Below are 15,189 nucleotides of genomic sequence, written 5' to 3' on the forward strand. Positions count from 1 at the left end.
TATTTATTTATTTTAGAGAGAGGAAGGGAAAGAGAAAACGTGTTCAGGAGCTGAACAGGAAGGAGCAAACCCACTTGGGTATGTGCCCTGACAGGGAATTGAACCCAGGAGCCGCCATCCTTCTGTGCGTGGGAAGGTGGTCAAACCAACAGAATCACACCTTGGGCCAGGGCGTAGGCTCATCTTTTTAACTGAAGATCTGGTTTATGTGGGTCAGGGGAGGTGGAGATCTCAGATTCAACTCACTTTGCCAGGTTAAAATTCTATTCCTTTGGAGCTTTTAACCAGCCAAGTTCTAGGTCTCTGAGTGAGAGACCTAGCTCAGGTCAACACACAATGTTTTCAGTTCTGCTTTGTTTTGTTTTTGAACATTGATGCTTTTTTTTTGTGGGTAAATCACAGAGGTAGAAAAAGTAATTCCTAGAAGAAATGGGCTTAAAAACAAGTTCTAGGGGTAAAGGAAGGGCCCTTGGAGCTTGGGAGTGAGGAAGCTAGTGGTAAGGTGCCTGGGTCTGGGAGGGGGAGCGGAAGGGAAGGGAAAGGCACAGCGTGCTCCCAGGAGGGAGTGTGTACTGGGTGCTCGTCCTGAGGGCTTTAAGGGTGGAGAGTTTAGGAGAGGTCCCAGGAGAGGATCTTAATAGAATATTCAGCAGTTTCCCAGGTGTGTTCTTTCAGGGTTGCGGTCTCCACTGATTGATCACCCCGCAGGGGCTCATTATTTATTGCAGTTGGTCCTGACCTCAGCCAGAGCTGGTTTGGTTGCTTAGCTGGGCCTGGAGCTGAAATACAACTTAGGCCTAAATGTTAGCTCTAGGGAGGAAAGATCAGGGGGGTCCAAACCTCATGGTCAGTGATATGCCAGGGGAGGAAAAGTCACTCTGGGGATGCGCTCCACACTACAATTGATTATCCATTGCTAGGCACCTGGGGCTTTCCACCCTGATGGCCTTCTGCACCTGGCCCATTGTCCTTGCTCTGTTCATGTCTGCCCAACTGCCTACAATGTCCCTCCCTCGAGGATCTTGGCTCTGGAATCTTTCAGAGAAAAGGGGCACAGGGTCTCTACTGTGGCTGCTTCCTGCTGAAAAGGGTGATGTTTTTCTTCAGAGACGAAACATCCTTGCTTTCTGTCAGAGGGACAATGAGGCCTGGGCACAGAAGGAGGTGGTGATGATGGTGTCTGGAGGTGGTATTCCCTGAGTGCAAGTAGGGCTTGTAACCAGTGATAAAACAATCTGAGTCGTGGCACCAAATATGCTGTAGGCAGCAAGAATGACACCAGGTGTTAGACCAGTGGGGTCAGACCAAACCTGGGTCCAGCAACCTTGGTACTTAGGTTCTGGCTGGGAAAGAATCCAGAGCAAGACCCAAACTGTAAGAGAACATTTATTGGGTAAATCACAGAGATAGAAGTAATTCCTAGAAGAAATGGGCTTGGGAAACAAGCTCTGGGGGTAAAGGAAGGGCCCTTGGAGCTTGGGAGTGAGGAAGCTAATGGTAAGATGCCTGGGGTGGGAGGAGGGCGAGGAGACGGAAGAGAAAGGCGTGTTTCCAGGAGGGAGAGTGCCTGAAGGTTGATGATTTTTGTTGTTGTTGTTATTTATCTGCTTATTTATTCATTAAGGACTTCCCTTACTTCTAAGCTCAGTATGTTTACTCTCATTTACTTAACATTTGTGTGTTTCAGAATATCCATTCTTGCTAAGCTGCTGGAAATAAAAATGTCAAGAGTTCGTTTTTAATTTACATTCTGTATCAGGATTACTTGCGGATTTACAAATAATCCTCTGACAAACATTTGTGGTTAATTTTTAAACAATTTTTCAAAATCAGAGTAAGGCAGGCACACTGTCCAGGCAGCTATCCGGCTCAGCAATATTGCAACAGGCAGCTACCATCCACAGAGGCAGCTACTGGGCCAGACCCTATCCCCAGAGGCAGACACTCTCTGGAGAGGCCACTATCATGGTGACCGGCAGCTGCTTGCTGAGGCACTCCAGGGAGAGGAGAGGCAGCTACAGGGGCCCAACTATGGCGGGACAATAATAAGGGGGGAAATACAATATGGGCTCGAATGGAAAGAGCCTAATGGGTTGTGTGTGTGTGTGTGTGTGTGTTTAACAGGAAAAAAAAATAAAGGATTAAGTTTTACAAATTACAAATCTGTTCCAATATATGCTCACCGTAAAATAAAGTACGCATTTCAGTAAGAGATCTATAGTGAATGACTGCAATCTGAGGCAGGGCCCAGGTTTGTGGGAGGAGCTAAGAGACTGTGCATCCAATCACAGCTTGCAACAGGCTCTGAGGACCACCTGCCAGCTCCCCGAAGGTCATGGGCTTTGCAGAGCAGGGAAGGGCTTTAGGAGAAGGGAGGAAGCAGGCTCCTTCTGAGTTCATTACAACTTCTCAGGCATCTCCGCCTACCCAGTACAGGTTCACAAAAATAAACATGCTAAGGTAAGCAGGGGCTCTGAGGACCACCTGCCAGCTCCCCGCAGGTCATGGGCTTTGCAGAGCAGGGAAGGGCTTTGGGAGAAGAGAGGAAGCAGGCTCCTTCTGAGTTCATTACAACTTCCAGGCATCTCCTCCACCTACCCTGTACAGGTTCACAAAAATAAACATGCTAAGGTAAGCAGACAACTCTTTAGAGCCCAAACACATTTTCTTTTCTCTTTTTAAAATATGTTTCTATTGATTTCAGAGAGAGGAAGAGAGAGGGATACAAACATTAATGATGAAAGAGAATCATTGATCGGCTGCCTCCTGCACGCCCCCTACTGGGGATCGAGCCCGCAACCGGGGCATGTGCCCTGACCATGAATCAAACCGTGACCTCCTGGTTCATAGGTCGATGCTCAACCACTGAGCCATGCTAACCAGCCAAACACATGTCCTTGCTGCATTTATGTGGGACTCTCCGTGGACCATGGGCAGTCGTGAAGAAGTTCCTCCACGGGACAGGTCACTGGACCGCAGAGCCTGGGTCTGAGGGAGTGAGGACTGGGGCGGAGGCCCAGGCGCTGGAGAGGACCCTCGGGCACAGTCCCGGAGGCAGGCTCCCCGCCTGTCACCTGCGTACCGCCTAGTGTGGTCTCCCCCGGATTCAGGAAGTCCTCCTGGTCCCTAGGCGATGCTCTGCAGCCTCAATATCCAGGGGATCATTGAAGTTCAGATCAGTGCACACAGAGTTTAATCCCAAAACAACACCCTTCACTGTCCTCGTGGATCCAATGTTTTAAAATCCTGATTTCTGGGCCTCATCCTCCCGATATCCAGGGGGTCATCGAAGTTCAGATCAGTGCACACAGAGTTTAATCCCCAAACAACACCCTTCACTGTCCTCGTGGATCCAATGTTCTCAGTAAACTCCCACGTATCTCGCCGTCTGGGCGATGTTGGGGTGCGAGGCCCTGGTCAAGCGTCTCACCTTGGGAGGCACCGTGCTGTATGCATCAGGAACTTCCGTTTCAACCTGAAATTGTCCTCCCTGATAGTAAGCCTCATCTAGGGTGACAGGTTGGCTGAAAGCACTGAGCTTGTTTGGATCAGGAAAGTGCACTGTTTCACATGTACAAGGTGTGAGAAATGCTCACCTGTCCGTGTGCAAATAATGTGCTTGGAGACAGAAGTATGGCGAAAGGGGACTTTTCTTACAGTCTGGAGAGCAGGTGTCCCTCGGGTGGTACAGTCACACCTGGGCCAGCGATCACAGCCCATTTAGCCAGTCCCTCCTCCGGCTCCTCACTGGCTGAGTACTATGGGCTCACCTGTTTCCTCACGCATCTCCTAGGTCAGTGGTTCTCAACCTTGGCTGCACATCGGAGACCGAGGCTGTGGCTGATGTCCGGGACCCTCTAAGACCGTCATCCGCTGCAGGTGGCTCGCCAGCGTCAGCATTACTGCCACCTCCACCCCGGGCACCCCAGGCCGGGAGGTGGGCCGGCGCCCAGCACATGCGGAGGCCAGACAGGCCCCTCACAGCTGCACGGGCTCCAGGCAGCCTAGCCTAATGGGTTTTTAATTTTTAATTTTGTCTGTTGGCTTGTTTTGTTCATTGCCCATTGGGGCCATTTAAAAAAATTGGGTTGAGGCCTTTTCTAGTTGCCTCCACCTCCCTCTGTCTGGCTGAGGCAGGCGCTGGGGGGTTTCCACCCTGATGCTGGCCCACTGCACCGTTGCTCTTACATTCTCTTCCCTCCTCCCTACATTCTGTTTGCCCTGGGGAAATTCACCAACCGTCTCCGTCAAAAGCCGGCCCTGCTGGAGAAGGATCACCGAGGCCCGTTTCCTACACAAGGCAAGTTAGCTTCAAGTTCTGCAGCCTCTTTAAGGAGCCGCCTGTCTCTCACAGACACCCTCGGCGGAGACCGAGGCTGTGGCTGATGTCCGGGACCCTCTAAGACCGTCATCCGCTGCAGGTGGCTCGCCAGCGTCAGCATTACTGCCACCTCCACCCCGGGCACCCCAGGCCGGGAGGTGGGCCGGCGCCCAGCACATGCGGAGGCCAGACAGGCCCCTCACAGCTGCACGGGCTCCAGGCAGCCTAGCCTAATGGGTTTTTAATTTTTAATTTTGTCTGTTGGCTTGTTTTGTTCATTAGATTCCACATGAGTGGGGCTGGGTGGTGCTTGTCTTTCTCTGGCTGCTTATTGCACCTGGTGTGATGCTCTCCAGGTCCATCCATGCTGTTGTAGTGGGACTTATTTCAAACAGGGATGTGTTGCTCTCATTTGCTTTTGCAATTACTTCAGTCTTAGGGACAATTTGGCTGTTTTTCCTTGAAAGCGGATGTTCTGAAACATAAATTTGAGCATCTACAACAAGCAACACACCACTCCTCAAAAAATTAAAAATGGACCTGCCTTATGACCCAGCCATTCCGCTTCTGGGAATATACCGAAAGAAACCCGAAACACTCATTTGAAAGAATAAATGCACCCCTATGTTCATTACAGCATTATTTACAATAGCCAACCATTCCCATCAAAAGCCAGCCCTGCTGGAGAAGGATCACCGAGGCCCGTTTCCTACACAAGGCAAGTTAGCTTCAAGTTCTGCAGCCTCTTTAAGGAGCCGCCTGTCTCTCACAGACACCCTCGGTGGAGACGGAGGCTGTGGCTGACGTCCGGGACCCTCTGAGACCGTCATCCGCTGCAGGTGGCTCGCCAGCGTCATCATTACTGCCACCTCCACCCTGGGCACCCCAAGCCAGGAGGCGGGCCGGCGCCCAGCACATGCGGAGGCGAGACAGGCCCCTCACAGCTGCACGGGCTCCAGGCGGCCTAGCCTAATGGGTTTTTAATTTTTAATTTTGTCTGTTGGCTTGTTTTGTTCATTAGATTCCACATGAGTGGGGCTGGGTGGTGCTTGTCTTTCTCTGGCTGCTTATTGCACCTGGTGTGATGCTCTCCAGGTCCATCCATGCTGTTGTAGTGGGACTTATTTCAAACAGGGATGTGTTGCTCTCATTTGCTTTTGCAATTACTTCCGTCTTAGGGACAATTCGGCTGTTTTTCCTTGAAAGCGGATGTTCTGAAACATAAATTTGAGCATCTACAGCAAGCAACACATGACCCCTCAAAAAATTAAAAATGGACCTGCCTTATGACCCAGCCATTCCGCTTTTTGGAATATACCAAAAGAAACCCGAAACACTCGTTTGAAGGAATACATGCACCCCTATGTTCATTACAGCATTATTTACAATAGCCGAGATTTGGAAGCAGCCCAAGTGCCCATCAGTAGGAGAGTGGATAACAACGCTGTGGTAAACTTAGACAATGGAATACTACTCGGCTGTAGAAAAGAAGGAAATCTTACCTTTGCAACAGCATGGATAGACCTGGAAAGTGTTACGGTAAGTGAAATGAGCCACGCAAAGACAAGCGCCATATGATTTCACGTATATGTGGAATCTAATGATCAAAATAAACTAACAAAGTGGAGACAGATTTATAGATACAGAAAAGAGGTCGACAGCTGTCAGGGGGAAGGGGAGAGGAAGCTGGGTGGAAAAGGTGAAGGGATTAAGGAAAAAAACCTAACAGACAACAGTATGGGGATACCAGAGGGAAAGGGGGTAGAGGAAGGTAGGAGAGGGGAAAGGGAGAATAATTGGTGATGGAAGGAAACTTGACTTGGGGTGGTGAACACACAGTACAATATACTGATGATGTATATAGAATTGTACCCCTGAAACCTATATAATGTTATTAACCAGTGTTGCCCCAATAAAGTCAATAAAATTAAATTTTAAAAAGAGTTTTACACAGTGCCTGGCACGGAGTAGACATCCCATACACAGCACCTGCATGTGCTATGCTGTCGGCCCCAACATTTTGCATGCAGAGCTGTACGGGAAGGTAGTGTTTTCTGGGTGCAGACACCCTCCAATGAGAGGCCACAAGGTAGGCTCCTAACCCCTGCAACCCGGTTATGTCCCAGTAACCTGCCTCCACCTGCTGACTCCCCAAGTAGAAAGCCATGGACTGAGTCCTCACCCCCATGTCCCGCCCCCTTCCTGGTGATCCTCTTCCCACCACCAGTGGGGGCCTATGTTCACCCACACCATTAGGCAGCTTCCTGTGGGCTGCAGCCTGTGCAGAGTTCTCTGTTACGTGGGTTCCCAACTCCAGAGTCCATGACCCTCCTCTGCCTCTCAAGGACGGTCCTGGAAACTTGGCCGCGAAGATATGGGACCAAGCCACACCCCCGCTTTATTGAAGGCAATTCAGGCCCTGCTATGCTGTAGTGGGCAAGGCACTTTCCCCTGTTAAGCACTAGAGGGAGCTCTGTGCATGTGTATAGGAAGGCTGAGCCCATACATTTGAGTGACTCACCTGAAATCACTCAAGTATTGAGACACAGGCAAAGACATATGCATGCGCATACCTGCATTCAGATGGTACATGGACAAGCACCCACCCATTATCACGTACCTAACACACACTTCCATAGCTTAGATAGATATACATATACCCATCAGCACAAGTGTACACAAACATACTCATGAGCAGTCACATGTCCATAAAAACTCACACAGACACAAGTGAACACATCTACAGACACAAAAGATACATTCAGATACACACATATAGATCCACATGGATCCACTGACAACAGACATAGGGATGGACAAACACCTGGCCAAGACACAGGCAGCAGACAGCCGGCAGATGCCTTCACACCCAGGGCCTCACACTGGGCTGGGATCACATTTACATGTTACAGATGTGGAGCAGAGGCTGAGAGAGTCCCAGTGTTTTACCCACCGTCACACAGTGACAGATGGTAGAGTTAAGAATAGGTTCTAAGTAAGTCCTCCAGCAAGGAGAAGCATTATTTCAAAAAAGAGGTAAGTTGCTCTCCTATTTGTTTTTGCAATTATTTCCATTTTAGGACCAATTCAGCTGTTTTTCCTTGAAAGCCATTGTTCTGAAAGTTCTACCTTTATATACACGGGTCATTGAACCGATAGTATTTCACGAACTGGAAGTAGTTCCTTGCTCATTTTACTCTGACCAGGGATATTGACCTCAGTCCTCAAACCCTTCTGTCATTGCAACAGCCTCACAACATCCAGGATGAGGGAGTGTAGCCATGGGAACACTGTTGCTGTCTTGCTCACGAGTTGGAAAAGCCAGGAAGGAGGAGGAAAATGATCTTCGACTCAGTTCTGCCTTTCAAATCTAACACAAGTACATCTAACTCACATCCAGAATGCCAGCCGCATCATCATTTAGAGAATGTAGATATTAGCCTCCACTATCCAGCTAGAAGGAGGGTGGAATAACTTTTAAATAAGTTGCTCCGTAGCATCTACCATAGCAACTTACTCAAGGTGACACGGCTAGTAACTGGTGGAGCCAGGATTCCAAGCCAGTGTGGACTCTGAGCCCTTTTCTTACTCAGTCATCTTATATGGCCTCAAACACACGATGTTATAAGATGATCAAATGAATGATGAGGGTTTGTTTTTATTGTTTGTTTTTCAACAGGTGGAAATGAGGAATGTCTTAACTGGCTGCTCCAGAAAGCAGAGCCTGAGGCAGGAAGTCCCTGTGCACTATTTATTACTTTATTAGGGAGCAGAAGTGAGGGACAAGAGCAGGGAAGCAGAGAAGGAAGGAGAGCCAGGACAAGGATGTTTCTGAGCCGGCCATTGCTAGATGCATCTCATTGCTGGGTCTGAGGAACAAAATGCATCTTAGGTCGGTAGTTATCTTGTGGAATTGGAAAGGTGGTTCTGGTCCCCCATTTATCAAAGGTTCACCCCCAGGATGTGAATGAACCCCACCACCACTCCCCAGTTGCACGTCTCTAGGGGACTGCAGTGACTGACACGGGTGGTTAGGTTTTATTTTAATGGGCCTTGAATGGTGGCTCATGGATTTTGGGCTTGATTCTGTAAGCACTGCAGAAATACTGGGATTTTAAAAATATATATATATTTGTATTGATTTCAGAAAGGAAGGGGGGGAGAGAGAGAGATGGAAACATCAATGATGACAGAGAATCATTGATCAGCACGCCCCCCACCCCCCATTGGAGATGAAGCTCGCAACCAGGGCATGTGCCCTGACCGGGAATTGAACTGTGACCTCCAGTTCAGAAATCAACACAACCACTGAGCTCAACCACTGAGCCATGCCAGTCGGGCAATACAGGGATATTTTGCAAAGGAAAGTGGCATAGTTGAAGGGAGCCTTTCCTAGTTGCATTATTTACTCATAAAATCTTCACCACCTGCTAAAGCAAAATATTTGTGGAGGTTCCCAAGCCACGAGGGACAAATAATAGTAGCCGTACAAATCTATGTCTCATATGCACTGTGTTTTAGTTTCTAAAGTGCTTTCCTATCCATGACTTCTCAGCCTCTCTGCAGAAGAGGCAGCCTCACGCAGGACCCATGGAAGACAGTGAGATTAGAGTGACAGAATCTGAACTTGCCCAATGCATGAGACTGAACTGGGAAGTTTCATTTGAATTGAGATAGCTCTCATTTCTCGAGGTGGGGAGGGATGCCTTATTGCTTCCAGGGGGAAAAAAATAACACAAACAAAAACACTTTGGTCCCCTTCAGGACCTGGGGATTATGTGTTTGGAGGTGCTGCTTTCCCTTCTGCTATGTTATCTGCACAGGTCTCTGGGCTAGGGATCAGCCTGGCATTGCCAAGGCAGATGGCTGAGGCATTTGCTGCCAGCAGCATCCAGTGGCATAGGGCAGACTTTGTTCCTTGCCTGCTGGTCTCTTACCTTCAGTATAGAACATAATCCAGTTAGATAAAACCCAGTCTTTCATTTGTATAGCAGTGTATAATATGAACCATGTGTCCAAACATTTAGATGTGTAATCTCCTCAACTTTCTAGAGCATTCTGATTTCTTATCCTTATATTTCTCTTTGCTTTCAACCAGAGCAAACTGTTTAACCTCTCTTAATGAAAAATAAAACCTGTAAAATTCAACAGTCTTAACAAATATCAGTCTTTACCTTACACTGTTGGGTGATTTAATGAGATAATGTGTAAAAGTGCTTAGCATAATTCCTGGCACAAAGAAGATCTTCAAAAAATATCAGCTACTATTTTCATTATCATCATTGTTGTTGTAGTATCATCATCCATTATGAACCTTCTAGAACTAATCCTAAAGCGTTATGAGATCATGTAAAGTGTTTAGCTCAATATTTAGTACAAAGTGGTTATCTTAATCCACTTCAGCTGCTAAAACAAATTCCATAAACTGTCCAGTTCATAAACAACAAACATTTATTTCTCACAGTTCTGGAAGCTGAAAGTCCAAGATCACATGTAAACTGGTATGCTAATTTATTAACTTCCAACAAGAAATATGTTCCATGAGTGGCTTAACTAAATTGTAGGAATTCTGGTGGGGGCTACAGGTCCTACATCTACTCCCACTAGTCATTGTGGAGGGCGTGTTAACCAAATTAAGCTAATAGCATCTAGTGTAGGCAGAATAACGCCCCCCCCCCCCAGGATGTCCTAATCCCAAGAACCTGAGAATAAATTACATTACATGACAAAATGAAAACTAAGGCAACATCTAAAATTAAGGTTGCTAATTAGCCAACCTAAAAAGTAGAAAGATTACCCTGGATTATCAAGGTAGGCCTAAAGTAAACACAACGTTACAGAACTCAGTTCTCCAAGAAGTAGTAGGCAAGGATCGATCCAGACTAGCAATCAAACTTCTGATATTAAATTAGTATTGAAGTGGGTCTGTTTAATCCACTCCCTCCTCCTCACCTCCCCCCCACCCCCAGCCCCCAGCCATTAAGATCTTGTTGGGAAACGCAGGAACTAGGCTCAGAGCCCCTCCTCAGTGAGAGGAGGGCTGCAGAGGCAGAAGCTTGGTCTCAGAGAAGGATGTCTTTTACCACCCACCTCGCCTTTCTCTGCAGGGAAAATACTTGTCCAGTGGATTTTTTCCCCTTCACTTCATTTCTTGTGAAATCATTTATGCAATCTTGCTGTGTTCAGAATATGTAAAAAATAAGCAAAGAACATCAAAAGACAGTTCACAGAAAGAAAATGCAAATGTCATTTAAACTTATGGGAAAAATGCTTACGATAGCTAGAATTCTAAAATGACTCCAGATTCCTGCCCTTTGGTGTGCACAACCTGAATAAACCCCTCCTGTTGAGTGTGAGTGGGCACTGTGAATTCCATGGCATAGTCACTCCTTAAGTAGGTTGCATTACAAAGCGAAGATAAAGGGGGTAATCACTCCCTTGATGGCATTATGTTATGCATGACTCTATCTTAGCAGACTGCAGTGAGAGATCCTCCTGCCAACTTCAAAGAAGTAAGCTGCCATGTCACGGCCCACCTGACAGGGGCATGGAATGGCAAGGGATTCTACAACCCGAGGGGGGCTCCCAGCTGACAGGCAGCAAGAAAAATGGTGACCTCAGTCCTCCAACTGCAAGGAACCAATTTTGCAACCAAAGCAAACCCTTCCCAGTTGAACTTCCAGATGAAAACATAGCTCAGTAGACACCTCAATTCAGCCTAGTGAGACTCTGAACTTATGACCCATGGAAATGGAGATCATAAATGGTATATGTTGTTAAAATCACTAAATTTGTGGTAATTTGTTATAACAACAATAGGAGTTAATAAAATGTTCATCCTCACACATAGACCTCTTTCATGGCATTACTTATTCACCTGTCATCTTGGTAAAGAGGAAAAAAAATGACAATATGCTATGTGGGCAACAGTATAGAAAACTAATAGTGGCAGTTAAATTAGTATAATTTTTGTAGAGGGTGATTTAAAAATATCTAGCACTATTTAAAAACACACCCCTCTCATCCACCAAGTCTACTTGTGATTTTTAATAGAATATGTTCACAAACATGGGAAAAGGTCAAGATACAAGCTTCTTTACTACAGTGCACCTTGTAACAAGAAAAGATTAGAATCATCCTATGTGTTCATCAATAGGCACCATGTTCGATAATTTCAGGTATATTCATAAAATGAAATATTTTTTAAATTTATTTTTTAGAAAGAAAGGAAGAGAGAAATATCGATGATCAGCTGCCTCCTGCATGCCCCCCCTACTGGGGATCAAGCCTGCATCCCGGGCATGTGCCCTGACTGGAAATTAAACCAGCAACCTCTTGGTGCATGGGACTATGCTCAACCAACTGAGTCACACCTGCCAGTCTATAAAATGGAATAATTTGGAACCATTAAAAAATAATGTTGAGGGCATGTGCTGGGGGGTGGGGGGAGTGGCTGGGGAGAGGCCAATGGGGTAAAAGGAGACATATGTAATACTTTAATCAATAATAATAAAAACAAGAATAATGAGCCTGGCCATGATGGCTCGGTGGTTGGGCATCAATCTATAAACCAGGAGAACCAGGAGGTCAGGGATCAAACCAGGATGGGTTGTTACCCTCAGAACTCCCCCCTTTCACCTCAAATCAAGAGGGATTTGAGCCCTAGCCAAATCTCTCTTGGCTCAGTGGATAGAGTATTGGTCTGTGGACTGAAGGGCCCGGGTTCAATTCCTGTCAAGGACACGTACATTGGTTGCAGGTATGGGAGGCAACCAATTGATGTGTCTCTCTCACATCAATGTTTCTCTCTCTGTGTCTCTCCCCGTCCCTTCCACTCTATCTAAAAATCAATGGAAAAAATATCCTCAGGTGAGGATATTAAAAAAAGGGATTTGAAAGAAGATTGATGTCATTTAGGATACTTTGGTGATTTAATATCTGCCTTGGAAAATATAGAGTAGACATTAATAGAATGATGGAGGAGTGGCTGCATTGGGTGGCATGCCCTACAAGAAGACATTTGGACAAAGAAGATGAAATTATTTACCATAAAGGGATTGGCAAGAGCAAAAAGACATTAATCCAGGTCAAGTGAACTGCTGGTGAGAAATCCCAGGAGATGGGGTTGAGAAGGGCCTGTGAAGATCCCAGGAAAAAGACCATGAGAAAAAGAATCAGCTTTAAACTTGGGCCAAAACCAGGGGAAACTAACATTAGAATCTAGACCTCTCCTCTCTCTGTCTCGCCTGACCACATCCTTTTCCCTCAACAGGAAGAACTTTTTAAATGTAATCAGAATTGAAGTTTTGACTATTCATGCATATGGGCATTTCAATTACTGACCAAAGGACATTTTATAACCTGAGTATGAGCTGAGAAGTTCTGGGGCTTGCCCTAAATTTCATTCAGTGAATAAACTGCTCCCAATGAGTAAATTCCAACTAACAATGGGAAACAAAAATAAATTTGTTCTCTGATTTTACCCCAAGAAGGTTGTAAAAATTACAGAGAAAAGGTAATTTCTAAAGGGGCAAGAGGCAAGTAAAAGGCTATTTCTATATAATAAACCCCAGAATGTCACATTCATAATTCATAAAAATTGCATAATAAACATTAAGAAGTCCCTGAATACTCTGACAAGTGCTAGCAACATAAAGATTTAAAAAAAAAAAATACTGCCCTCTGCCCAGCCAGTGTGGCTCAGTGGTTGAGCATTGACCTATGAACCAGGTCACGGTTCGATTCCTGGTCAGGGCACATGCCCAGGTTGTGGGCTCAATCCCCAGTGGCGGGTGAGTAGGATAGGAGACAGCCGATCAATGATTCTCTCTCATCATTGATGTTTCTCTCTCTCTCCCTCTCCATTCCTCTCTGAAATCAATAAAAATATATGTTAAAAAAATACTGCCCTCAAGAACCTTAAAAGGAGAAAGGGAGATATCTGAATATCATAATTTCTTTCGAGCAGTGGCTTTGAGGCAGTTGGTTTGATCTTGTCATCCCACATGTTTAAAGCTGCTCATCAGTGAACACTGTTCCCCAACCCCCACCCCTGCTTCTCAGGAGGGCAAGTCTGTGTAGTGGTGTGAGGAGATTTGTTTACATTTAACTCTCTCAATGCATGGCCAGAAAACCAAGCCAGGAAAGCATGCCCTTGAGCACCACAATAATTGGTGAGGAGTTTAGCATTTTGCCAAGACCTACAAGAGCAAAACAAGAACGCCAGAGCACAAGACATTACATTTCAAGCCAGTGGGGACTGGCTTGGAAAATATTAAAGAACGCACATTACACATAAAACAAAATCTATGGCCTCAGCAGATCATCAAGCCAACAGCAATGTTTCCTGATCAATTAAAGAGGATGCTTCTGGCTCTTTCTCTTACAATCCCAGGTGCTTTGAGAGCTGCGGGCTTCGCTGCAGATATGGCCAAATCCAAGAACCACACCACACATAACCAGCATCAAGAAACCCCCATCACAAAGATACGAATCTCTTAAGGGGGTAGACCCCAAGTTCCCGAGGGACACGTGCTTTGCCAAGAAGCACAATGGGAAGGGCCCTCGTGAAGCCCAAGGAGGTCAAGACCAAGATCCCAAAGGATGGAAACCGCAAGCTCTGTCGACTTGCCTACTTCGCTCACCCAAGCTTGGAAAACGTGCTTGTGCCCACATCGCCAGGGATCTCAGGGTCTGCCGGCCAAAGTCCAAGGCCAAGGCTCATACCGAGCTCCAGGCTGCATCTGTGACTGTGGCTGCAGCTCAGGCACAGGCTCAGGCTCAGGCTCCCGAAGGTGCTGTGTGCCTATGAAGGCTCCATGTAGAGGTCTCTGTCTGCCAATGTGAGACTCGAAGGACTGGTGTGACTCCTGCGCTGCTGTGTACCTGGAGCTGGTGCCCTCCTGTGCTATTTGTACAAATTAACAGGAGGCAGGATCTGTATTAAAAAAAAAAAAAAGGATGATTCTGGAACAGATTGTTATGCTGATGAAACAGTTTTCTTCTTGAATTTTTTATTTATTGTGACTTTAAAAAAAAAAAACTTTTTTAGCCCTGGCCTGTATGGTTCAATGGACAGAGCATCGGCCCAAATAGTCCCATGTTTGATTCCAGTCAAAGGCATGTACCTCGGTTACAGTCCCGATCCCGGCCTGTTCAGGGCAGGTGCAGGAGGCAACCAATCGATGTGTCTCTCTCACATTGATGTTTCTCTCTCTGTGTCTCTCCCCCTCCTTTCCACTGTCTCTAAACATTGATGGAAAAATATCTTCCAGTGAGGATGAACAAAACAACATTTTTTAAATTGAAATATAATTGACATTTAAAAACTATTTTAATGCTATTTTAGTTGTTTCCCCCTAACCCTCTATTTTCTAAATTTTTATTCTTGTCAGATAAAAATTTACTGGGGACTCTTCTTCTTAGAAATACAAGGTCAATACTGGTTAAGAAATGGTAGCTTCTTGTATACTCACAACCACAATTTTTTAAAATTTTATTGACAATTATATTTTCACGCTCTTAATAAAGAGCCCAGAAAAAAAATTCCTATAGCCAGAACTACCTCAATAATTTAAGACAGAATTTTGAGCGTTCAAATTTATTGTTTTCTTCCTTTTTAAAAATACAAATCATCAGAAACTACTTCATCCTATAATGATTCTTGTTTGCATTTGAGTCAAATACTGTGAATCAAGTGATACCTCTAAGTACTTGCAATAACCAGAATTCTTCCTAATTGAGGAGACTCTATTTTCTGACACTGACCAATAACATGTCCAAACATAGGCCAAGATAAGTCCTATTGTTACTGAATTAAATATCCAGAAAGTGTACTGTGCCATCAAGAATCCTCTAACTTCTTTGGC

The 15,189-nt window shown here is 45.8% G+C and overlaps 1 protein-coding gene and 1 pseudogene across 1 annotated transcript; one reads left to right on the top strand and one right to left on the bottom strand.

The window, feature by feature from the left end:
- Positions 1 to 3,213: 3,213 nt before the first annotated feature.
- On the bottom strand, positions 3,214 to 5,181 carry LOC102257977 (annotated as a pseudogene).
- Positions 5,182 to 5,835: 654 nt separating this feature from the next.
- LOC102258281 (60S ribosomal protein L29-like) lies at positions 5,836 to 14,132 on the top strand. The gene is made up of 2 exons (XM_005860561.1): positions 5,836 to 5,860; positions 13,726 to 14,132. Exons 1-2 carry the CDS (start codon positions 5,836 to 5,838, stop codon positions 14,130 to 14,132), a joined length of 432 nt encoding a protein of 143 aa, XP_005860623.1.
- Positions 14,133 to 15,189: the final 1,057 nt, after the last annotated feature.

This window comes from Myotis brandtii, unplaced genomic scaffold (genome assembly GCF_000412655.1).
Source record: "Myotis brandtii unplaced genomic scaffold, ASM41265v1 scaffold136, whole genome shotgun sequence".
In the NCBI taxonomy this organism is placed as follows: domain Eukaryota; kingdom Metazoa; phylum Chordata; class Mammalia; order Chiroptera; family Vespertilionidae; genus Myotis; species Myotis brandtii.